This window comes from Aythya fuligula, chromosome 5 (genome assembly GCF_009819795.1).
Source record: "Aythya fuligula isolate bAytFul2 chromosome 5, bAytFul2.pri, whole genome shotgun sequence".
NCBI lineage: Eukaryota > Metazoa > Chordata > Aves > Anseriformes > Anatidae > Aythya > Aythya fuligula.
The window spans coordinates 15,277,021-15,297,969 of record NC_045563.1 but is presented as its reverse complement, the minus strand read 5'-3'; the positions used below and the strand labels follow the sequence as shown (position 1 = coordinate 15,297,969).

The 20,949-nt window shown below is 35.3% G+C and overlaps 1 protein-coding gene across 5 annotated transcripts in view; it reads right to left on the bottom strand.

Annotated features, from left to right (window-relative positions):
* Positions 1 to 20,949, bottom strand: part of DICER1 (dicer 1, ribonuclease III) — a 66,244-nt gene that overhangs the window by 26,708 nt on the left and 18,587 nt on the right. For 4 of the 5 annotated variants that reach the window (XM_032187732.1, XM_032187731.1, XM_032187733.1 and 1 more), the window contains exons 3-11: positions 20,636 to 20,736; positions 13,004 to 13,196; positions 11,971 to 12,133; positions 11,406 to 11,536; positions 9,591 to 9,725; positions 8,562 to 8,722; positions 7,127 to 7,295; positions 4,599 to 5,071; positions 407 to 539 (exon numbers count right to left, since the gene is read on the bottom strand). In XM_032187732.1, coding sequence (XP_032043623.1) covers positions 407 to 539; positions 4,599 to 5,071; positions 7,127 to 7,295; positions 8,562 to 8,722; positions 9,591 to 9,725; positions 11,406 to 11,536; positions 11,971 to 12,133; positions 13,004 to 13,147 — 1,509 coding nt within the window. In that variant the 5' untranslated portion in view covers positions 13,148 to 13,196; positions 20,636 to 20,736. The remainder of the gene's footprint in view (positions 1 to 406; positions 540 to 4,598; positions 5,072 to 7,126; positions 7,296 to 8,561; positions 8,723 to 9,590; positions 9,726 to 11,405; positions 11,537 to 11,970; positions 12,134 to 13,003; positions 13,197 to 20,635; positions 20,737 to 20,949) is intronic. The other variant, XM_032187735.1, reaches the window with a different exon arrangement.

The following is a 20,949-nucleotide window of genomic DNA, read 5'->3' as shown; positions in this document are numbered from 1 at the left end:
GAGTTCTACATGTATGTAATTTAGAGATTTACAAAACTCACGTTTAGCAAAAATAACATAAAAGCAACTTAATAATTGTTAAAAATGCCAGGAACCTTGACTTTCTGTACAGTATTACTGTACCACTATTAACCCAACGGAGAACAATTAGATGACTGATGATCTCACAAGACGGGAGCATAATTTTACATGAAGTTTTAATTTGTTTGTACGATGTGACACAGCAATTTATCTAAACATCTGTTATTTTTATGAAAAACATCTGTATTTCAAATTAGTATGCATATTTGTTACACCATGGGTATTCCCTGAACTTCCAGTGACTGTGCCCAGACTCTGTCTGTTAAAAAAAAAAAAAAAAAGTTCTGAAGGTACTGCTAGTTTCAATTATTTTTCTTGAAGTTACCTCTTCCTGTTTTCTGAATTCTACTTCCATCTGCTTGTTACGAGGCTGATTCTTGCCAATGCCATGTCCAGTTATAAAATTGCTACTGATGTAAGCCAGTTCTGGATCTTGTTTACCAGCTTCTTTTATCAACCTAAAAATATTACATGTGTTTTTAGAAGTCACAAACCAAAAAATGGAAGACAATCTTTTGTTTACAATAACTATGTTAAAAAATAGAAGTGGAAACATGAAAAGTATGCATCTTGCTAGCACATAAACTAGCCTTAGATTTCTTTAAAAAGACTGATTTCTAGTGAAAACCTCTACAATAATAGTAAGACAGACCACGTACAAAGCATGCGACTGCATGCATCACATACATTTTAGACTTATCATGGTAAAACCTGTTGTTAAAAACTGGTATTTTTAAACCAAGCTACTACGCTAAAGCTTCCTGTTGTTACTAAACCCTATTCATTACATTTTAGTGAATTTCATTCTCTGTAAATGACTAACTGTAGCAGAAAGACCTTTAACTGCTCCCTCAAAAAGTGTGTTTCCTCAACATAAGGTGTTCATTCAGCTTATTCCCCTACATCTTTCTTTAGCTTATAAAAGCAGAAAAAGCTGACTAAGGCAATGCTTTGATTTCACAGACAAGCTAGAAGATTGCTTGTATAAATAAAGTACTGAATCTAGAATGAGGCATTTGTGGATTTAAGAGCATAATTACCTTGTGCAATCAAAGTAATTGCTTATGCTGTAGCATCCTTAGTTGATCTGTTTTCAGCATGGACAGAATCTGGGATTTCTCAACCATAGCAGACTTATGAGCAGCAGAGCCAATAGAATCAAGGGGTCATATACAAAAAATTACACCTCTCGCATGTTTCACTAGAGCCATCCCAGTACCAGTTTTCTCATATCACATCCATCTGTCCATCACCTGGTCCTCCTCACGTGTAAGGACAACCTGCCTTCATACACCTCCAACAGCAATCCAACTTCCTCACACTTACACCTTGAGCAGCTCTCACAGAAGAGGCTGGGTGTTGTGCTAGGCCCCTGCTACATACCTAGCACATGCCCAGCTAGCTGCCATCAAACCAGACAGAAAATAGCAAAGTTCTCCTGTTTTCTCTCTCCCACTGGAATACTGCTCAAGTCACCAATTTTAATGAAGTTTATATGAACATAAAGCATTTTGGAGGCTTCCTTCCTTTGTACTCTGTTCAAACTGGAACGGTCAGGGAGAATAAGCAAGAAAATGGAAAAGCAGCAAATAGTTTGCTATCCTTATAGAAACAGACAGCACAAGGACATGGGTGTATTAGACTGAGTCCAGAGGAAGGCCACAAAGATGAGCAACGGGTTGGAGCATCTCTCCAACAGGCTGAGGGAGTTGGGGTTATTCAGCCTGGAGAAGAGAAGGCTCTGGGGCGACCTTACAGCGTTCTCCTAGTAATGTAGAGCCCCCTTTAGGGGGCTGCAGGAGAGCTGAGGAAGTACTCATTGTCAGGTAGTGCAGTAATAGGACAGGGTAGAATGGCTTTAAACTAAAAGAGGGAAGGTTTAGATTAGCTATTAGGAAGAAATTCTTCACTGAGAAGGTGGTGAGGCAATAGCACAGGTTGCCTAGAGAAGCTGTGGATGCCCCGTCCCTGCAGGTGTTCAAGGCCAGGCTGGATGGGGCATGGGGTACAGCAGGGGATTGGAATGAGATGATCTTTAAGGTCCCTTCCAACCCAAACTATTCTGTGATTCTCTTGTACTAGACTAAATGCTCTTTTAGCTGAACAGATTCCCATTTCTATATGCAGCCTAGGCTCTAGAGAGAGGCATTCTAAGAAATTAAGAGTTATAATGGGAACAAAGCCTTATTTTTGTTTTATTTCTCTATGTGGCATTTCTGCCAATCTGTATAGCTTCAATTTGAGCATCTATCTAGTAAGCATTCCAAACATTCCTACTGTGTCTCACTCATTACAGAAATGGACAAAAATTAAAAGCAACTGAATAAACATGTCACTGTGCACAGCTTTGGAAAGTTCTTGAGAAACATTTAACACTTTAACATTGTGGTCAAAAAGAAAATTAAGTAGTGATAGCTAGTAGGTATTGTTTTCCAAACAGACCCAAATTTCTGCTTTCAGACCCTTCTCTAGGGAAGTTGTGAGCCACTGCAATGAAAACAGACGGACATGGGGCCTCAAAAAATGATTTCAGCTTCCTCTAAGCTCCATTTCAGATCAGGAATGAACTGTATAGACCAAACAAAACAGTAAATGAGCCACTTCATCAGTTGTGTATAGTAATAACCAAAAAAAAAAAAGTTGTTTGGGGGCAGGACATGGGTTGGTTTTGTTTGCTTTTGTTTTTCCCCTGTCTCTAGTCTGTAGCATTTACAACATGAGCAGTGGCTGCTGCTAAAGATCTCTAAAGAAAGATTAGCCCTAATTACTGTGTCAGAGGAAAATCCTACCCCTTTCTTCCACAAAGTCCAACACAGGCTACAAGTGTTGCCTTTCCCCATTCATCATGAACTATGGACTTCATAAACCAGGATTATAGTCTTGAAGTTTTACTGTAGAGATTTAAAAAAAATAATGATACTACTACTTTAAGTTATTTCTGATCCCCAGTGGATTATTGGAAGCCTGAGTGACTTTAATATACTAATTCAAAAGTTTGTGACTTCCTTATTCAGGAAACAGTATTTCTACCTCTATGTACAGTATCAACATAGCTGCAATAAGCTCAAGGGTGCTGATCTTCCAGGAATTTTTGAGATCAGGTGTACATGAGGTACAGGAGCATTTTGAAGTTATGTTAGCTAACTTTCTGGATAAAACTAACTGGATAAAAAGATGCATACAGTTTGATTTTTTGCTGCCCATAGCCTATATTAAAAGAGGCTTAAAGATGGCAGAAATTGGTTACCTATTGAGTCTAGATAGTCTCTGTTGGTTTCAATAGTAGTTAGCATATAGTATAGTACGTAAGTCACAGTCTACAAGAACAGACAGCACAAAAAAAGTATTTCGACCTCATTCATAATTTAAAAGAAAAATAAAATTTCACATTTCCATTCACTCCCTGTAGGGTAGTGAAATACTCATTCCAACTCAACAAAAAAAGTGATCAGGATCTATTAAAGTTATTTGTTCAAGAGTTAATAACAGAACACTGTCATTTCTCTGAATGGCTTAATTTGCATTATATAGCATATTTACGTAAACGTATTTAAGAGTGCAGAAAAGCAAACAAAAGAGATGAAGTTCACAAAAAACACATAGGCAAGTCTGCAGATCAAAGACTATATTATATAATACAAACTATTCAGTCAGGCAAAAGGTAACAACAGAAGGGTCAGATTCAGAGGTATCCAGAACTTAATAAACAGATTGCACAGGACATTTAGCACACTATTACCGCCCCCCTCCCCACCAAAATCAAGATGCAAATAAATCAGATGTCACTCAGTTTGTGGCAAATGGCATTTAAGAATTTTAAATGTTATGTGTAACTATCATGGATCACATTCAGGAATAAGAACTGATAAGGAACGAGAGTACTGCAAAGTGTATCTTGGCAAATATTCCACGGTTCATATTTTTCTTATTGCATACTGTAAGAAAGTACTTAGTGTTTTACTGAATAGGCGTTTTTATAAACACCAACTGTTAAAGTAGTACTGGTAAATCTTAAGATATATTTGTGTAAGGGCAAATTTGATTTCTGCAGACTGGATCATACAATAATGTGATTTAGTAAGGTAATGGTAAAATTTCCAGAACTATTGCACTCAGTAGGCTAGAGGAATTTCCAGCATCCATTGCAAATACAAATTAGAAGACCTATTAGTGCAAGTCAGTATATGTCTATTTTGCAGTTAAGGTACAGTGTTTCACCTTCTAAACAAATCAAATTACAAACCCAGATCCAAAATGAGCCCTTGGGTATAATTTTCAAAAACATGTGGGCCCTTCCCATCCACCCCATATACACAACCTGTTTTTTTTGTTGTTGTTGTTTTGTTATTCTTTCTTTACATAGATCCAGTATTGTTTCCTAAACCAACTTTAAATGAAGTTCTAAAAATACAAGATATACAATATCCTACATATTCACAATACTAACATCCATGCGCTGGCAGCTGAGTGTGTTTTTTTAATTATTATTATTTTTTTTTTAAATAAAGAAGATTTACCTATTTAGAACAACTGCTGTGTATCTTCTTTCCACAAAAATAATTCCACATAAAATATTAGTAAAAGGAGATGGGAAATTAGTCTCTGGCTTCTCTTTCTCCTCAATTTCTTCATCCTCATCATCATCTTCAGAATCACTCCAAGACACATAATTATCCTGATTCCTATTGTTATACCATTCAACGCTTTCAAACTGCTGCCGTTCATATGGTTTGTATTTGCGCAAGATTTCAAGCAGCTTTATTACTTTTGGGGTTACAAATTTCAGGTCAAGTGAGGCAGGTGAGAAGTGCTCTTCACAGAGTGCATGTATTTTCCTTAGGAAAGTGTCTGTAAACAATAAAAATTTCCTGTGCAGCTCCTCTTGTTCATGTTTGATATACTTCTGTAGCTCTCTCACCATCATCCCAGCTACCTTATCTGCACACCAGGGTCCCAGAACAACCAACACAGCTCGACAGTCTGACAATATCTACAACAAATGAATTCAAATATCAGTTTAAAGAATACATTCATGAATTATTGATGTAAGACTGGGATCTTGTTTCTCATATAGCACAATCTTTGTAAGGATTATTATACCTATTCTATCACAAAAATATTTAAAATTGGTTTCTGTCATTTAGACAACCTTGGGAACTTTGGTTCTAAGTCACAACTAAACTTTCAAATTCTGACATTTCTGAATCCCAAAAATAGTTTAAATAATATTTTGCAATTTGGTGAAATTGTTATTTGAAATTTACCATAAGATAATTATGTTAAAAAGGAGAATACTTCTTGAGGCACCTCAATAAACAAAGCAGAAAGAATTATCCCTTATGTTAAACATTGAACTAATAACAAAGTAAATGTTTTAGTAGGCTTTTTTTTTTTTATTTCATTAGTGATACTTTCTAAGCTTTCAAAAGTATCTGAGCAGGAAGTTGCATTAGGTTAATCTTACTAAGTCTCACCTCTCAAAGGAAAAAATTAGGGGTATGTACATGGGGGCCCAATAGGAAAAACAGAGGGAACTCTACACTACTCAGAGAAAAAAGCATGGACTCTTAAGTACCATCAACATCTTATATGATGGCAAGGTTATTCCTCCCACAGAGTCAAGTGATCAAACACTAAACAAGGAAATACAGAAATGAGTTACAAACAATACTAATGATATACACGTCCTGTTACAACAGAAACATCTCAAAATAGTCACGATAGTAGTTTTCAGTTGTTCTTTCTTAATCCCTCTTCCTTAATTCTGTGGAGAAATATAGAGCAAGATTTCTTTACACTATCTTCCCTAACATTTGTTAGCTGTGGGACTTGAAGGCATTTTTTTTTCTAAACAAATTGCAACTGCATACAGAGAGACTTGATTCTCCCCACAACCAAGACAAAAGGACATCACAGGTGAAAAACATTTCTTTTTCTTAATATTGGTGCCTCCATCTTCTTGTAGAGATGCTGGATCAGCAAACAAGCACAGAGGGCTACATGCACCAGAAGCATAGCAGTTAATCCACTCCTCTGGACTACGTAAATCCTTGGGATCACACCCAGCTGCCAGTATTCCTTATGCATTTTACCCCACTGCATTTTAAGTTTAGCACAAAAGTAACCAGGACTTCCTCACACAATTGTGACAGACTGAAAAGTAGAAATATAGACTGTCTTACTTATCATCCTTCTCTCTGGCACAAATAATCTTTTTTAACTGGACACTGACAGAGTGCTGGTTCTCTAGAAATGTTTAAGGAAACTCTCTTCATCCCAAAGTATTTCAGAAATACAATTGTCAACTTCCTCATGGATTGATATAGAAATACAACTCACTTCTAACTTCTTGTCATATAAAGAGACTTAAGTACTTACACAGTTGTACCTCAGGAGGCAATTTCAAAGCCAAAGGAAAAAAAGGGTGCTTCAACCTCAGACCTAAAGTGTGACAAGTCCCTGCTCAACATATGCTCACCATGCCTTCTGTATTCTACTCTGCCATCCTGCATGACCACACATGGGCAAACACGTAGAAAGGTAGGGGCAAGTTTCAGGTTGAAATTCCATTCCACTAATACAACACTGTTCTAAAATAAATTGTGGAAATTGTAGGGCTATGGTTGGAATTTTTGCCTCTACTCTTACTTTATTATCTTGTAATACACACAGCTTTTCCTAATATTCCCTGAGGCATTACTTCCTCTTCTGTACTGAATTATTCAAAGGTTATTGGAGATCATAAAGATGTCAAATTCTTGACTTCAGAAATAGGGGTGCAGAATATTTTTCTGCCTTAAGCTAATTCGCATACAAGGTTCTCAAACTAGATGAAGTTCTGATCTAGGAATTGATGATTGACATTTAAGCCCCAATCATTACCTGCACTGGAATACAAAAATAACAAGTCTTTTTGCTTAGATACGCTAGGCTGACTTAGGAAGTTTCAGTTAGCTTAGAAAGTTTCAGTAACATAACATATACTGCAAAGAAAAACGGTAGTATGATTTCAGTTCCCAGTCTACCACACAAGTTATGTCCTTACCTGTTTTGAAATTAATGTAGAATCTCTTTCCTTTGAATGCACAGATATGTTGCAGTCATTTAGAAAATGAAGCGCTTCATCCAATTCCTTTAATAATCTTCCATACAACCCACTTTTGTCAGTATATGGTCCACAGTCTACAACAATCTCACATGGCTGAGAAGTATATCTTAATTGAGGGCAAAGATCAAGTTATTTCAGCCTGTTAAGGTTACATGGCAAATAGCAAGGGCAATATATAGTATAGTCAAGAGTATACTACAATGACTAGAGTCAATGACTCAATGACTAGAGTTGCACAGTTGAATATATACAAAAGTATAATTATAAAAAGTAAAAAAAACACCACCACAAATACTAAACTACTTTGTTCTGAAATAGTATTCTTTCTCATATACTACTTAAAAAAAAAAAAAAAGGATAATATCACTATCTACACTTCAAATATCTGAAAATTTATGGCAAAGCAAATGGAATCTACTTGATCACCATCTTCACTTCTAGTATTCCAAAGCGTACTCTTTTGATATACCAAACAAATAAAATACACGTAGCATAGATTTAGGTCTGTATGCAGTTACACAAGTAAAGTATATACTCTTCGTGAATGTCACAAAAACAAGTGAGAAATTCATAAAAGCAAATGGTTCACACCAATTCAGAAAAATACATTCAAGAAAAACAAAGAAGAACACAAAGCAACTGTTCCAGAACATCTTTTTGATATTATCTGAAACTCAGTTCATACGAAACAGTACAGCTGCTGCAAGAAAATGTGTAATTTATTAATTGTTTCACATTAACTTTCCTCCACAGCAAACAATCACATTATCACTACCTTATTTAAAAAAAGAAAATTCACAGCATTTTATAGTCTGTAAAAAACACAGTGGAAAACACTCACTTGCTTTACTATTCCAGTAGTGTTTTTACTGTTTTCCTCTTATCTCCCTCTGGCTTTCATTACCATCTAAACCCAGAGTAGTCATTTAAAACAACCAAAAAAATCCACGCAACTTCTCTGGCATCTTGTATTGTGGATGTTGCAACTTTTTTCTCAATGAAATAGCAACATTACAGCATATGCTGAACATAAACCAGCAACTCCAAACATAAGACAGCGAGTTTTACAACGAAAAGTGTTATGGAATGATTTTTTGTCTTTTTTTTTTTTTTTTCCCCAACATAATATGTCGGAACATTAAAGCAAAGCACTCTTCGTACTTAACCTTAAAGAAAGATGTACTTCAAGACTGGTTACTCAAAAAGCCATTTTACATGTTTATCTTCTTGTCCATATCCCATATGGACGTAATGGCACCAGATACACACACCTTTCTTAAGGTTTCAACTAGAAAATAACTCTACTGATTTATTCCTTATTAAATGAAAATGCAGTTGTGAATTAAACAGCTATAATTGTACAGCAACATACCTGTCTAAGACCACCAAATCAGTTGCAGTTTCAGCATTGCTCTTTAGTATTTTCTCCAGTTTCTGGATCTTCTCCTCTAACTCAGCAGGATCACATTTCCCATTTAAAATGGAAGCTGTTAATCCCAGGATTCGAGGACATGATGGGTAATTCTCACAGATCTGTAAATTAAACCAGAATGAAATACCTTTGGACAGTTGTTTCCACCATCCTGCAAGCCTGCTATCAAACTACCAGTCAAGAAGCTTAATAGGAAATTAGTATTTGAATAACGAGTATTGGACAGGGAAACAAACACCCAACAGATATTTTCTACTCTATTGCCTGGAATTTAACCTATAGAACTAAAGAATATTTAACAGCTATCACATTTAAAGATAAATATTTACTTGGTGGAAATATATAGAGAAATAGACTGTTAGCATTGCACAGGATATCCCTGCCACATTTACAACAGACATGCACATCATAATACTTACACACCATGAAAAAACTTAAGTATTATCTAAGAAATAAAGTACACATGGTTTGTGGTCAAACTTGAAGAAAGATCTGGAAAGACATCTGTTATAAAGGTTAACCATATTATATAAACCAAATACCACACAGAGACAGCAATATTCCAAAAAAGCTCTACAAACCTATTCAGAAATCAGTATTTTAAAAATAGACTTATTAGTACAGCCCATTTCCAAACACTCCCCCTCAAATATTTTAACCAATTAATTTAGAAAATGTATTTAATTCCATACTTTTTTTATGTTAATGCCAGGTTTTTCTTTAATCACCGCTATAAAATATCATAAACACACTATTTTTGTCTCATAACATCAGTGAAGTGTTAATTCATTACAGTAAATTTACAATTCCACAACATGCTAAAATATGGTTCCATTGATAAAATGGAACCATAAAATATGTTTCCTTCAATAGCAAAAGCTGGCTTAAATGTTTCCCACTTCTCCAACTCTTCCACCACACTCATTCTCCTCAACAAAACATTAGAATGTTCATGCAGGGGAAACCGACCTTCATAATTTCACGGTATGGGTGGTCCTGGATTGCAAGATGGCACTCATCAAACACCAGAAGATTAATATTTGACAGGGATAAATATTCATTTCTCAGAACAGTCAAAGCAACATGACATGTCATAACCAGAACCTACATAAAAGGGGGAAAAAGTTTTAGTAAAAAAAAATAAATAAATAAAGTAGTAAAAAAAAAAAAAAAAAAAAAAAAAAGACTCTGAGGTCAAAGTGAAATGGAAAAGCTCTTCTGCAGGTCTTGCTATACAGTATTACCAAATGTGAATGCCATTTATTCATCTACCTATATCCTCTTAGTGCATGGGAGAAGAAAACATTATGTACTTGAGAAAGTAATCTATTTAAAGGTTTTATACACATCTCCAGTCACATGCCTAGAAAGAAACAATTACATTAAATAAATAATATTAACACCAGCAAGACTACACAGAACAAATGTCACTGAATTTAGTGTCCCTAATCTGCCCCATCCTCATGTCGACTTTTCCCTAAACTGATAACCACATGCTCATGCAGCAAAAATTAACAAAATTTCAGGGAAAATGTCACGGAAGTGGTAAAGACTGCTGTGGGATTAATGACAGCAACAGAAGATCTTTAGAAGGCCAACCTTAAATTCAAAATTATCATTCAAAAGTAAATCTAAACACTTTAAAACTTGCATCCTGCCCTCTAGCACGAAAACTACTGTAGAAAGTTAGAAAGATTATTTACAATTTAAAGAGGGCATCATTTAGGCATCACAGTTAAGTAAGTTTTAACAGCACAGAGGGTTCTGTTAGGTCAAAAAACAGAGGCAGGGCTTATATATATGTTGCATACAAATTAAGACTAATTAATCTTTTTTCTCATACTCTGGAGTTCTGAACTCATTATTTGACAATGTCTCTGCCAATACAAGTACTACAATTAGGCCCTAATAACAAATCCTATTATTGAGTACTGGAGTAATTGGTAAGAAAATTTATCAAATGAGCTAACAGAATAATTTTAGCTCTTCTGAAGAACTTCAAGTTTATTTTAGATTTCTTAAAAAAACTCATTTAACTAAAACTGTTGGAGTTAGAAAATAGTAAGAGTTCTTCCAAGTAGTGTAGAAGACTACTGGATAATTCATTGCTGCTACATTTTCATGCTATAATCAGCAAGAACTGTCCAGTAGAGTATCTCAAATTTCTCAGTTTAGGCTTCATGGATTTTATTAGCAGTAAACACATATTAAGACCATCTCTTAGTTTCAAGACTTAGGTTACAGAAATCAGCATACAATTATAGCAAATAATATTTGAGTTTCTTGATAAAATTATGTACTATTTTTATGCTAACATTGAACCACCTACAAAAATATTACTATATTACTACTAAACGTAATGATTTTCCATCTAAAAAGAGAACTATACAGAAACCCAAAAAGAAAGAAGTAAAAAGCATGACAAAAAGATAAATGCTCCAATCCCTGATGACCATTCAATTTTAATATCTTTATTACTTAATATTTATACATATTTTAATGGCATTTAAAGTACAACCTGCACATTAAAAATTTCTTCCGCAATCATCATCGTGAACCACCAGGTAGGGAGACTGGAAACAAAGGATTAAGAGGACAGGTTTTTAAAACAACCTGACTACCTTTTTTATATGTTTTGCCTTAAAATTGATATACAAATCTCACCAACATGTTAAATTTCTTTTAGAATCATTAACGTATAATTGGAAAGAGACCATCAATTCTCATCAAGCCTAACTTATTGTAGACTCTGCTTATATTTGTAGTTTATACTTAATACATTACCTGATGCTTAGAGAATTCCTGACTCCATTTCTCTTTTGTCCATGATTCAGTTACCTCTAAACTTGAATACTCTCCCACTTTAAGATCTGAATGTGTCCTGACAGCTGACACTTGTTGAGCAACTTGATTTGCTTAAAAGAAAGAGACAAAAAACCCTCAGTCACACAAAAATTAATGTATGAAAAAACCTTTAAGATGTTTGCTCTATTACTAGCACCATATTTCATAATGTGATCTTTGTTAGGCCAAACCAGGCTAGCTGCATGGCAACTACCTCCATGTAAAACTACAGTAAGGAAACAAATTGCTAATTAAACTGCACTTCAGATTTTATGCCTTGATTTTAAACCAGAAAACAGGAGATGTAAAAGATAAAGAGTTGGTATCAAGAGTACGATAGGCAACAAGTGAAAGGTATCAATCACATTCTTTAGTCAGCATCCTTACTGCTAAGGACTTCATGAAAAAGTTTCTCCCAACACTGCTTTCACACAGCTTCCCTTAAGGAGTATCCCCTGACAGTAACATTAGCACATTTGGGAACTTTGTATACTTCTCTTCTTACCTGAGTTGACCAAGAACACAGTTCTTCTTCCATTTTTGTTGAAATCTCCCCTGATCTGATAGGACAGCTCTTTAGTGAGTAGTACTGCAATAAAAGTCTTCCCTGAGCCAGTGTTTAAACAGACTATTGTATTATGATCCAAAGCTGCTTCAAGCAGTTCAACCTAGATTAAAAAATAATATTATTTGCAGCAATGCAGTGAAAAGGCTGACAAAAAACAACACAGGTGGTAAATAAACTACAGACAGGCCAATGTTACCTCTTAGAGCCCTTTCTCCCAGTGCCACAGAATTAAGAGTGTCCTCATTAGTGACAAAGCCCTGCTTCTAAAACTAAATTCCTCTAGTATCATTATATATTCATGTTCTAAATATCTTTCTAACTATAGCTTTTTAAGAGATGACTATGTTACTAGATATACTGTCTGAAACAACAAGCTAGTGCTTTTAAATCTAATTATATACATCAATTAAGTCAAATATGCAAGTATGTTAGCTCACTGTGATATAACCTTTTCAGTAATACTAGCCAAATGCTAGCTTTCAGGCACCTCTGCAGGGCACAAAGACAACTGAAATTCCAGAAACCAGAAATAGCTTTCTGTAGCAAACTGAAAATCAGAGTGCCCTGACAGCATTTCTGACGTTACTGAAGTGTTTTGATACATATGTGAATCAAAATCTGTATTTACTATGGAGAAGACAGAAGGAGACATGACTTTATGCATATAATCACAGTGTACAATCTTGTGCATCTTGCAGAGAGCAGAGCAGGAGAATATTCAGCTTAAAAGTCTGGTTTATTAGAGCAAACTGGTAAGAGGGAACAGGATTATTACAAAAGCAGAATGCAGCCAAGGTAAGGAAACAGAGACACAATTAGCTCCCAATAGGTGGAGCTGTAAGAGATGTATGCCTAGGCTGTGTCCAACACTACTTTCTCCAGCTGCTCTAGTTCCTTCTCTATTGAATTGATGGATTTAATTTTACTAATATATTAACGTCAGAAAAAAACAAAGTATTATCACTAGTACCTGATATTTTCTTGGCGTGTAAATGTTATCATGAATTGCTTCTTGTTGCCATGGTAGTCCAAAAAAAGGACCCATTGGGGAGGAAGCAGGGGTCATGAGCTGCAGTCCCGCCATGCTGAGGGATTGCAAAGCAGGGCTTTTCATTCATTCATCCAGTGTTTCTTTCATTGCATTTTTGTTCCAGCACAGCCTACTATGAGAAGAAAGAGAAACAATATTAGATAATGACAATATAAAGCAAAACCAAAACAAAATCTAAAAAATAATATAAAACTTTATTCTTATTTCACTTCCAGTAAGCAGTAAGTCTCGTTATTTTCAGCAGAACATTTCAATTTCAAACTTGGAGACTTTCTTCATTTAAAGATGTGTATTTATCAAAGAAATTCAAAAGGAGCTGCACTTCATGGGTCGAAGTTCATTCTAGTCACTTGGATTTGTACCTTTCTGAATGAAGTTCTATTTGTGTTCTGACAAACCCCCCCTTTTAAAATTTATTGATTAAAAAAGAAATAAAGCTGTTCTAGCTTTGCTTCATGAAAGAAAATAAATAGATTTTCGATACCGTAGGTACTAAGTCAGTCTACAACATTTTCCATTTTTCTTTCTGTGCAAGAAGTCCTATGACCAGTCAAAACTTTACATACACATACATGCACGCAACATGGACTTCATTTTAATCAAAGGAAAATGAACAGAAGCTTCAAAAGAACCTCTGTTTTCAGTTAACCTAACCAGAATCTGTTGAAGAGCTGATGGCAATTTAACAAATGATTGCTGATGATGCTGATAAGAACTTGATAAGAACTAATGGATAATGGGTCCCTTGTCAGGTTAACCATAAGTTTCCAGAAAAATACTCTAATTAATAGACAATCCATTCACAACTACACACCAGAAAATACTACCCCTAGTAAAGGGAAACCCTTCATCACTGAAGGCTTTTAGGAATGTTTGATAACTGTCAGGAAAATCAAGGTATAAATCAATTCTACCTTTCCCAGGGAGACTGAATAGACAAGGCATGAAGGTGTACTATAGAGCTATTTGCTATAATACAAACATACTGCATCAACTCTGATGAACTTTTTGAACTCCTCCCCCCACCTTCAAAGCAGATAAATATCCTACTCAACTAAACAATGTTTTCAATAGCTGGTTTCCCTTGACATTTCCAGATGTTCTGAATTCATTTAATGCCTTTTTTTTTTTGGCGGGGGGGACAGGACTGATGCTAAAACTACCCCGGCTTCAAATTTAAGACTTAAAAACATATGAGAAAAAGCTAATTACCACCCTATCGTATAGAAATGTCCTTGCTATTCTGTACAACAGGAAAAATAATTTTTGCAACTGTTGCACTAGGAAAGAATATTTGTAATTCTGAGACAAGTGTGATATGGTATGTAACAGAAAACACTGACCTCTGAAGGTTATGAGAAATAATTACTTTGAAAGACTATAAATAAAGCAGTCCAAGTAAGAAGAAAAGTATTCATTTCTCTTTGTATTAAGACAAAGTTTTCTTTTATTTACAACAGAGTGTAAGCTCTTCATTGTATATTCATATTTCCAAGTTAAATATTACAATTTAGACCATGTCTAGACAGTGACTTGTACATGTATTCTAATGTAACTAACATTAAGTAACTATGAGAAGCTCTGATGAGATCAGACTGATTCAGTCTAGGTTCCATCTCCTGTGTATCTTGTAAGACAAAAGAAGGCATTACATTGAATTGTATGATTATTCCTCTTGGACATTTATGCAGAAGTAATGCCCCTTTACAAAAAATAGTCAGAGACGAAGCTTTGTTTCAATTTATTTTTTTTCCAAAGGGGCAGGAGAAGCCTGAAGGGCAGTGTGGTTAAGTTGAAGTAACACTGCTGCACTCCATTATAAAGAACTATTTCTGTTTTAAAGGCAGCCAGAAAGAAATGCTTAGTGAAAAAGAGGGTGAACTCAACTTTAGTCTTTGGCTCGGGAATCAATGCACTTCCCTCTCTATCAGGAAAGTATTTCTTTACTAAAAGGAGAGTGCTACTATTCCAGGAATCTAGTCTGATATTTTAATTTGAGCTTCACAGAAACTGTCAGGGTTAGAAGATACCAGAAATAAAAGATGAAAAAAATAAAATCAAAGAAAAAAGAAAAAAGAAATCAAGGGCTTAAGGGGAAAAAAAAAGTAATGTATTATTTTAAAGGATGTACTAGAATGTCAAGAGCATTCTCTAACTGATTTTTCCAGTTGCTTTTGAATGAATCTCTGAACTCAATCAAATCTTGTGATTACTTCTCATTTACTTTTTCAGTCCCATAACCTAAGTTATGTTTTCAGCCTGGGTCTTTCACATTCTCTAAATGGAAAAGAACAGATCAATACAATATTGCTTTATTTGGTTGCAAATAAAAAACCAACATAGGTTACACACATCATAAATTCAGAAATACATTATTATTCGTTTCAGTTGTAATATAAGAAGAGTCCTGGAGATTTTAAAGTTGTTTTTATAGATTTCAGGCTGTATACGAGAACGTGCAGGTTCAGTTCTAATAACTGGAATAGTCACTTCATACAGTCTGCAAATCCATTAAGACCAAAAGAGTGTTTGGTTCACTCCCTTTGGAGCCAGTGGCTTCATGGATGGCCGCTCCTTCACTGAAGTTTCCACAGTTCTGTGCCATATAAGACAAGTAGCAGGAGATGTGTGTACGTGCTACAATTGCATGTAGTAAAAGATGATCATCCTTGACATTCTGATCTCCGAAGCATTTACACATCAAATGTACTGATGTTAATCAATATGGAATTAATCAGATTACATCAGTCAGGTGACAAGGACTCTTGTGCGATACACAATCTTCCCCAGCTACTGGTAGAAAGCACCTGGAAACTCCGGGCATGGCTAACATAGAAGCAGCTTCTGTATGAAGTAACAGCTAATGCGCATGAGTTGGGGGGGACTAGTGGAAAGTTCTCCCCCTCTCAAGGTAATAAATGAGCTTATCCTTTAATGTATCTGGCTTTTCTTTTTTATATTCAAATGAATAACATGTTATTTGGTAACAGAAAAAAAAATCCTTTGAAGAATGCAGAGGTCTTTCTGATGACAACATTTCATTGAAATGGCCTCAGGCACTTTTCTCTACTTCCACAAAGAAACTCATGTAGAAGCATAATTTCTATTTGCTTTTCAGTTTTAAAACAAGACCTGGTAACAGTCATAATTGTTCAAGGCTGGAATGGACCAGGATTTTTTTTTTTTATTTATTTTTTTAATTTTTTTTTTTTTTGCTAAGGTGGCTTGCCCATCATTTCCATACCTAAGCTCAGCCACTTTGGTCTTATACAGCATTTAGGATCAGCTATGTCTCCTTTTTGTTTGCTATTCCACCTATTTTGTATTTCTTTTCCAAACCATAAATACAACCTCAGGAAAAACAAATTAAATATTAAAAGATTAAAAATTAAATATGTTTGAGAAATCTTTTAGTAAAACAAACTTAGGATCTTTAGGATCTAATGTTCACAAAGAAGCTTATCTCCTTTTCAACATACTACTCCATGACAATGATACCAGGATAGCTATCCCACTGCAAGGAGCAGAGATTCATACTTAAATGCAGCTCCAGATTGATCCTACAAATCACTGCCTCGCTCCTGGGAAATATTGTACACTGTAAACTAGTTTTGTTTCCTACATAGCTTCATGAAAGACCTGCCCTAAAATACAATCATCTCATCCAGATAAAAAAGCATTCTCATTAAAAATCATGCAATTTTTTGAAGTGCAAAAGAAGAAGTATGTATGCATTAGTAACTTAAAACAGTGTTTTCTTCTACAGTTAATCATACTATTACTACCCTATAATCTGACCTCCCAAAAAGCAGGATTTAGCTATCATGAACTGTGTTATTAATTAGCAAAATAATAGAGTGAAGCTCTCATGAGGCAGAGCACTCTTGAAACAGCTTTGATTCCCACCCACTGTATGGTTACTCAGGTAAGAAGAAAGAAGTCCACCTCCGTAAACCACCAATGCTACTTCCTGGTGTGTTGAACAGTTTCCTAGTTCTGGCCTTCGTTTTTATTATTTGTATTGGAAGTATATAAGATCTGACAAGACCAATGTCAATGTTATTATGGGAATAGGCCATAATAATGAAGTAATTATATCATTATAAGTCTCTATTTCAATAGCAAGGAAAAATATCAAGTTCTTCAATAAAAGAAAAGCAGTGCAAGCCCATCTAGAAATAAGAAGGGGAAAAACAGATCTACTTGAAGAACAGGTTTTAAATTGGAAACAGTTGAGATGTAAGTACATATGTTCAGAATTTGTGGACAGAAGTTAACCGAGCCCTGAAACTAGCTAAAAGGGAAGCAGGAAAATAAAACAGTCCTGCTCTGCCAGTATAAGTAACAAAGATATCTACAAAGATGTTCTATCTTTACCAACTGTGTTATTTGGATATTGATACAGCAAGAAACTAAGAACTTGCTGAAGTCAAATTTAAAGGGAAAAATACAGGAAACAGAAGTTCTGCTTCATGAGGCTCTAGACTAGGCTATAAAAGCTGGACAAAAGCAGCATAGTGTCCAGCCTTATCTGTTCTTAGGAAATAAATACTGAAAAGGTCCAATTTTTTTGGCCACAAGTCTTGGTAGTTTAACAGCAAAACCCACAACTTGATATCCTCACTTTAATGTGTGTTTATGCGAACACACAATGAACTGTAAACTTCAAATAAGATTAGCCCAGTGTTCTACCTTTTAAAGAAATGTATTTCAAAAACGCACAAGGTTGGGGATGAACATTTAATAGCAGCTTCTTCCAGGCTAGGATGATTCTGGAACACAGGTATAGGTTTTTCAGTCACAGGACCATACCTAAGTTGAAGCAGTCCTTTGGTGCATAAGAAAACTTCCAGTTTTACTGCACTAAGGAATACAAGCCAAACCAAGTAGGGCGCTCACCTGAAATAGGACATCCTGGATCTAGCCCTGCTCCAAGGACTGTTTAAAACACTTATAGAATGACACCGAAGTAAACAGGGAAGAGACTGGAGCCACTGGGATTTATCTTTCAAGTTTTTAACCACCAGTTGCATGCCTACTACATGTTAGATTTATAACAACTTAATACAAAACTACACCTCCCTCCTATTCACAAAAAATTATTACTGCCAAATACAACATATTTCCTCTGCCTTCAAGACCTCTAGCCTTGATGTCTGAATTTCTACCTGACACAGTCTTAACAATAAAATAAATATTTCTGATGCCGTAGGTTTTCATCTTTGCCTACAAGTTTTTGATTTATTATCTAAAAACACTGTCAGCATTGGAAGAAAAAACAGATTAACCTCTGATAGGAAGAGATGAAATAACACTTACTTGAGAGTAAATAAACCATAATCCATACAAAAAATAGGAACAGAAACTTGCTGCTTGTATATTCTCTCCCATGAGCACCTAAAGAGTCTCAACATCGCACTCTTTCCAACAAATTACACATCTGAGTGCTACATGAAACATGAATGTGTTAAAAGATCTACAGAAAATTCTTTCCTGATAATGGATGAATAAAAAGAAATTTGTAAAATATTAAGAATACAAAATACAGAGTCAAAGATCAATGTAAATGTTAATTTAAAAATATGGAAAATATTCAGTTAACACTAAAAAGTTTGTTATAGTGACTTTTTATACTGTAAGCTCTCTCCAACAAGAATTATTTTGCTCAAGTGAAGGTGTACATACGAGATTCTTCTGTTATCTCGTTTCTAAATCAGGATCAGAAACTTTCCTAAGTTTCTGAAGGACATCACTTGGCCCAGATGATTAAAGTACGGAAACACTGTCAAACAGTATAATTAAAGAGCATTAATCAGAAATCCCTGTTATTGCTTGCTATCTTTAACATATTTCAACACATACAGGGAAGCTGCACAAAACATTCCATATCGATTATCCTTCAGAGACCTTCACCAGATGCACTAACAGTTTTCGTGGTCCTACAATATTTTTTAAAATAAAAATTTAGATCTACTCACTTTCAAGACACACAAACAGAACGCATAAATGCTTACAAAGCTTAAGTATACCTCCAAAAGCCAACTTCCCTGGTTTCCCTAGTACAATCAGTATTCACTGTGAATGTTCATCTTGAACTAGATTTTATTTGTTATATTTTTATGATATAAAATCAGCCTTACACTGCAACCAGAACATTGGTCGTTAACAGCAAGGCAAGGGAGCCCAAGGCTGCTTTTTGTTGTTCAGAAAACTTCAATTGGAGAACCTAGGAAAATTAAAATTACACTGAGGCTCCACATTTGAATGAGCTGCTTCTGAAGCACTTCTACATGCAACACAATATAGTTAGCAGCTGGAATGCCTGCCAGACTTCTCCTAAACTTCTGACAATAGGAGAGAAATGGAGTATAACATGACACTTAGCAGATTCAGATAAATGCACAACCCCTGAAGTCCTTCAAGTGTTCAGTCACTGGTACGTGTAAACCTGGATTTGAGGCAAATGCGTAATAAACGCTTTCCGTTGCAATTAGCCCAGCTCTATCAATAAAGCCAACAGGACACAGTTCACACCAACAAACTTATGCTGCTGTACACTGTAACAGACCCTAAAGCAATAGGATTATACCTTGATATATCAGCATAGCATACATGGGCTGCAAGGTATTTGCCAGTACAGAAATAAAATGAGAAAATGAAAACGTATCTGTTTTCTAGCATATTGCTACTGACACAAGTATACAGTTTAAAAAGGAGACAGTTCTCCTGTAACACATACAGACATGCAGCCAGATACTAGGACAAACTATTTCATCTTTTAAAAAGATGCATACAAATCCCAGTGCAACTGGCCTGCCTATGCAGTTCATTAATCAGGGGTGCAGAACTGCTGAGATGCAGATTTCTCCTTTCACCCCCTTAACACAGAGGGCAAGAGATAAAACTTGAAGCACACAGCATTTAAATACAAGGCAAAGGGAGGTGAAGACAGGTGAAATTAGGTACATGTATGCCCTCTCTATGACATCAAACCACGTATCATTTTATTTTTTTATACACAACTTTAATCACAGAGTCTCTCTCCTGTTTTTGCTCAACTACAACCCAAACTGAAGCATACTGTTGAGAGTAAGACCAAAACTAGTTACCTGCCATCTACTTTCCTCAGTAAGTTTTTATCTCCTAAAACATATAAACTTAGTTCTAATTCCAACACTTTGCCTCTTCCCTCTTCCCCTTTATTTCCTCTCTATTTCACCTACACAACCATATTTCAGTGTAAAACCCACAACTGAATGTTAAACAATAACCACTCTAAAAATACATTTCCAATCATATCTGGTTTTACAGAAAATATCAAGGCACGTGTTGCGTAGCAAACACCTTTCTTTATGCCATTGCTTCACCTAACCATCCACAGATAACATAATGTAGGTATTTTCATCATTCTTTCCAAAGTAAGTCAACCTAAGTTTCTATATCCACACGCACAGCAGTCACTTAATAGTCCTGAAGGAGCTTTAAATATAAACCAGGAGAATATACTGAAGCGGTGCACAAAAATCTGTTTCTCCCATACCACAAACTTACCGTTTTAATTTCTGCAGCCTCTGTGCTTATGCTTTCCAAATTGCATTTTGACATCATGATATCAGCTTGTAGGTTAATCACATAATTTGCAAGCTTCGGCTCTTAAAAAGAAGAACAAAAAATCCCTCTGAAGTATAAAAATGATTTGAAAAGGGAACTACAATACCAGGGTTAATTGTGGAAATTCATTTGCTTAGAAATATTATAAATGTGTCAGTGCTATACTAAAATAGTTCATTTCTCTTGGCCAATTAAAGTCCATCTTGTGCATGATTTTATTTTAGTAGTAGAAACACAAAATTATTATTATTATA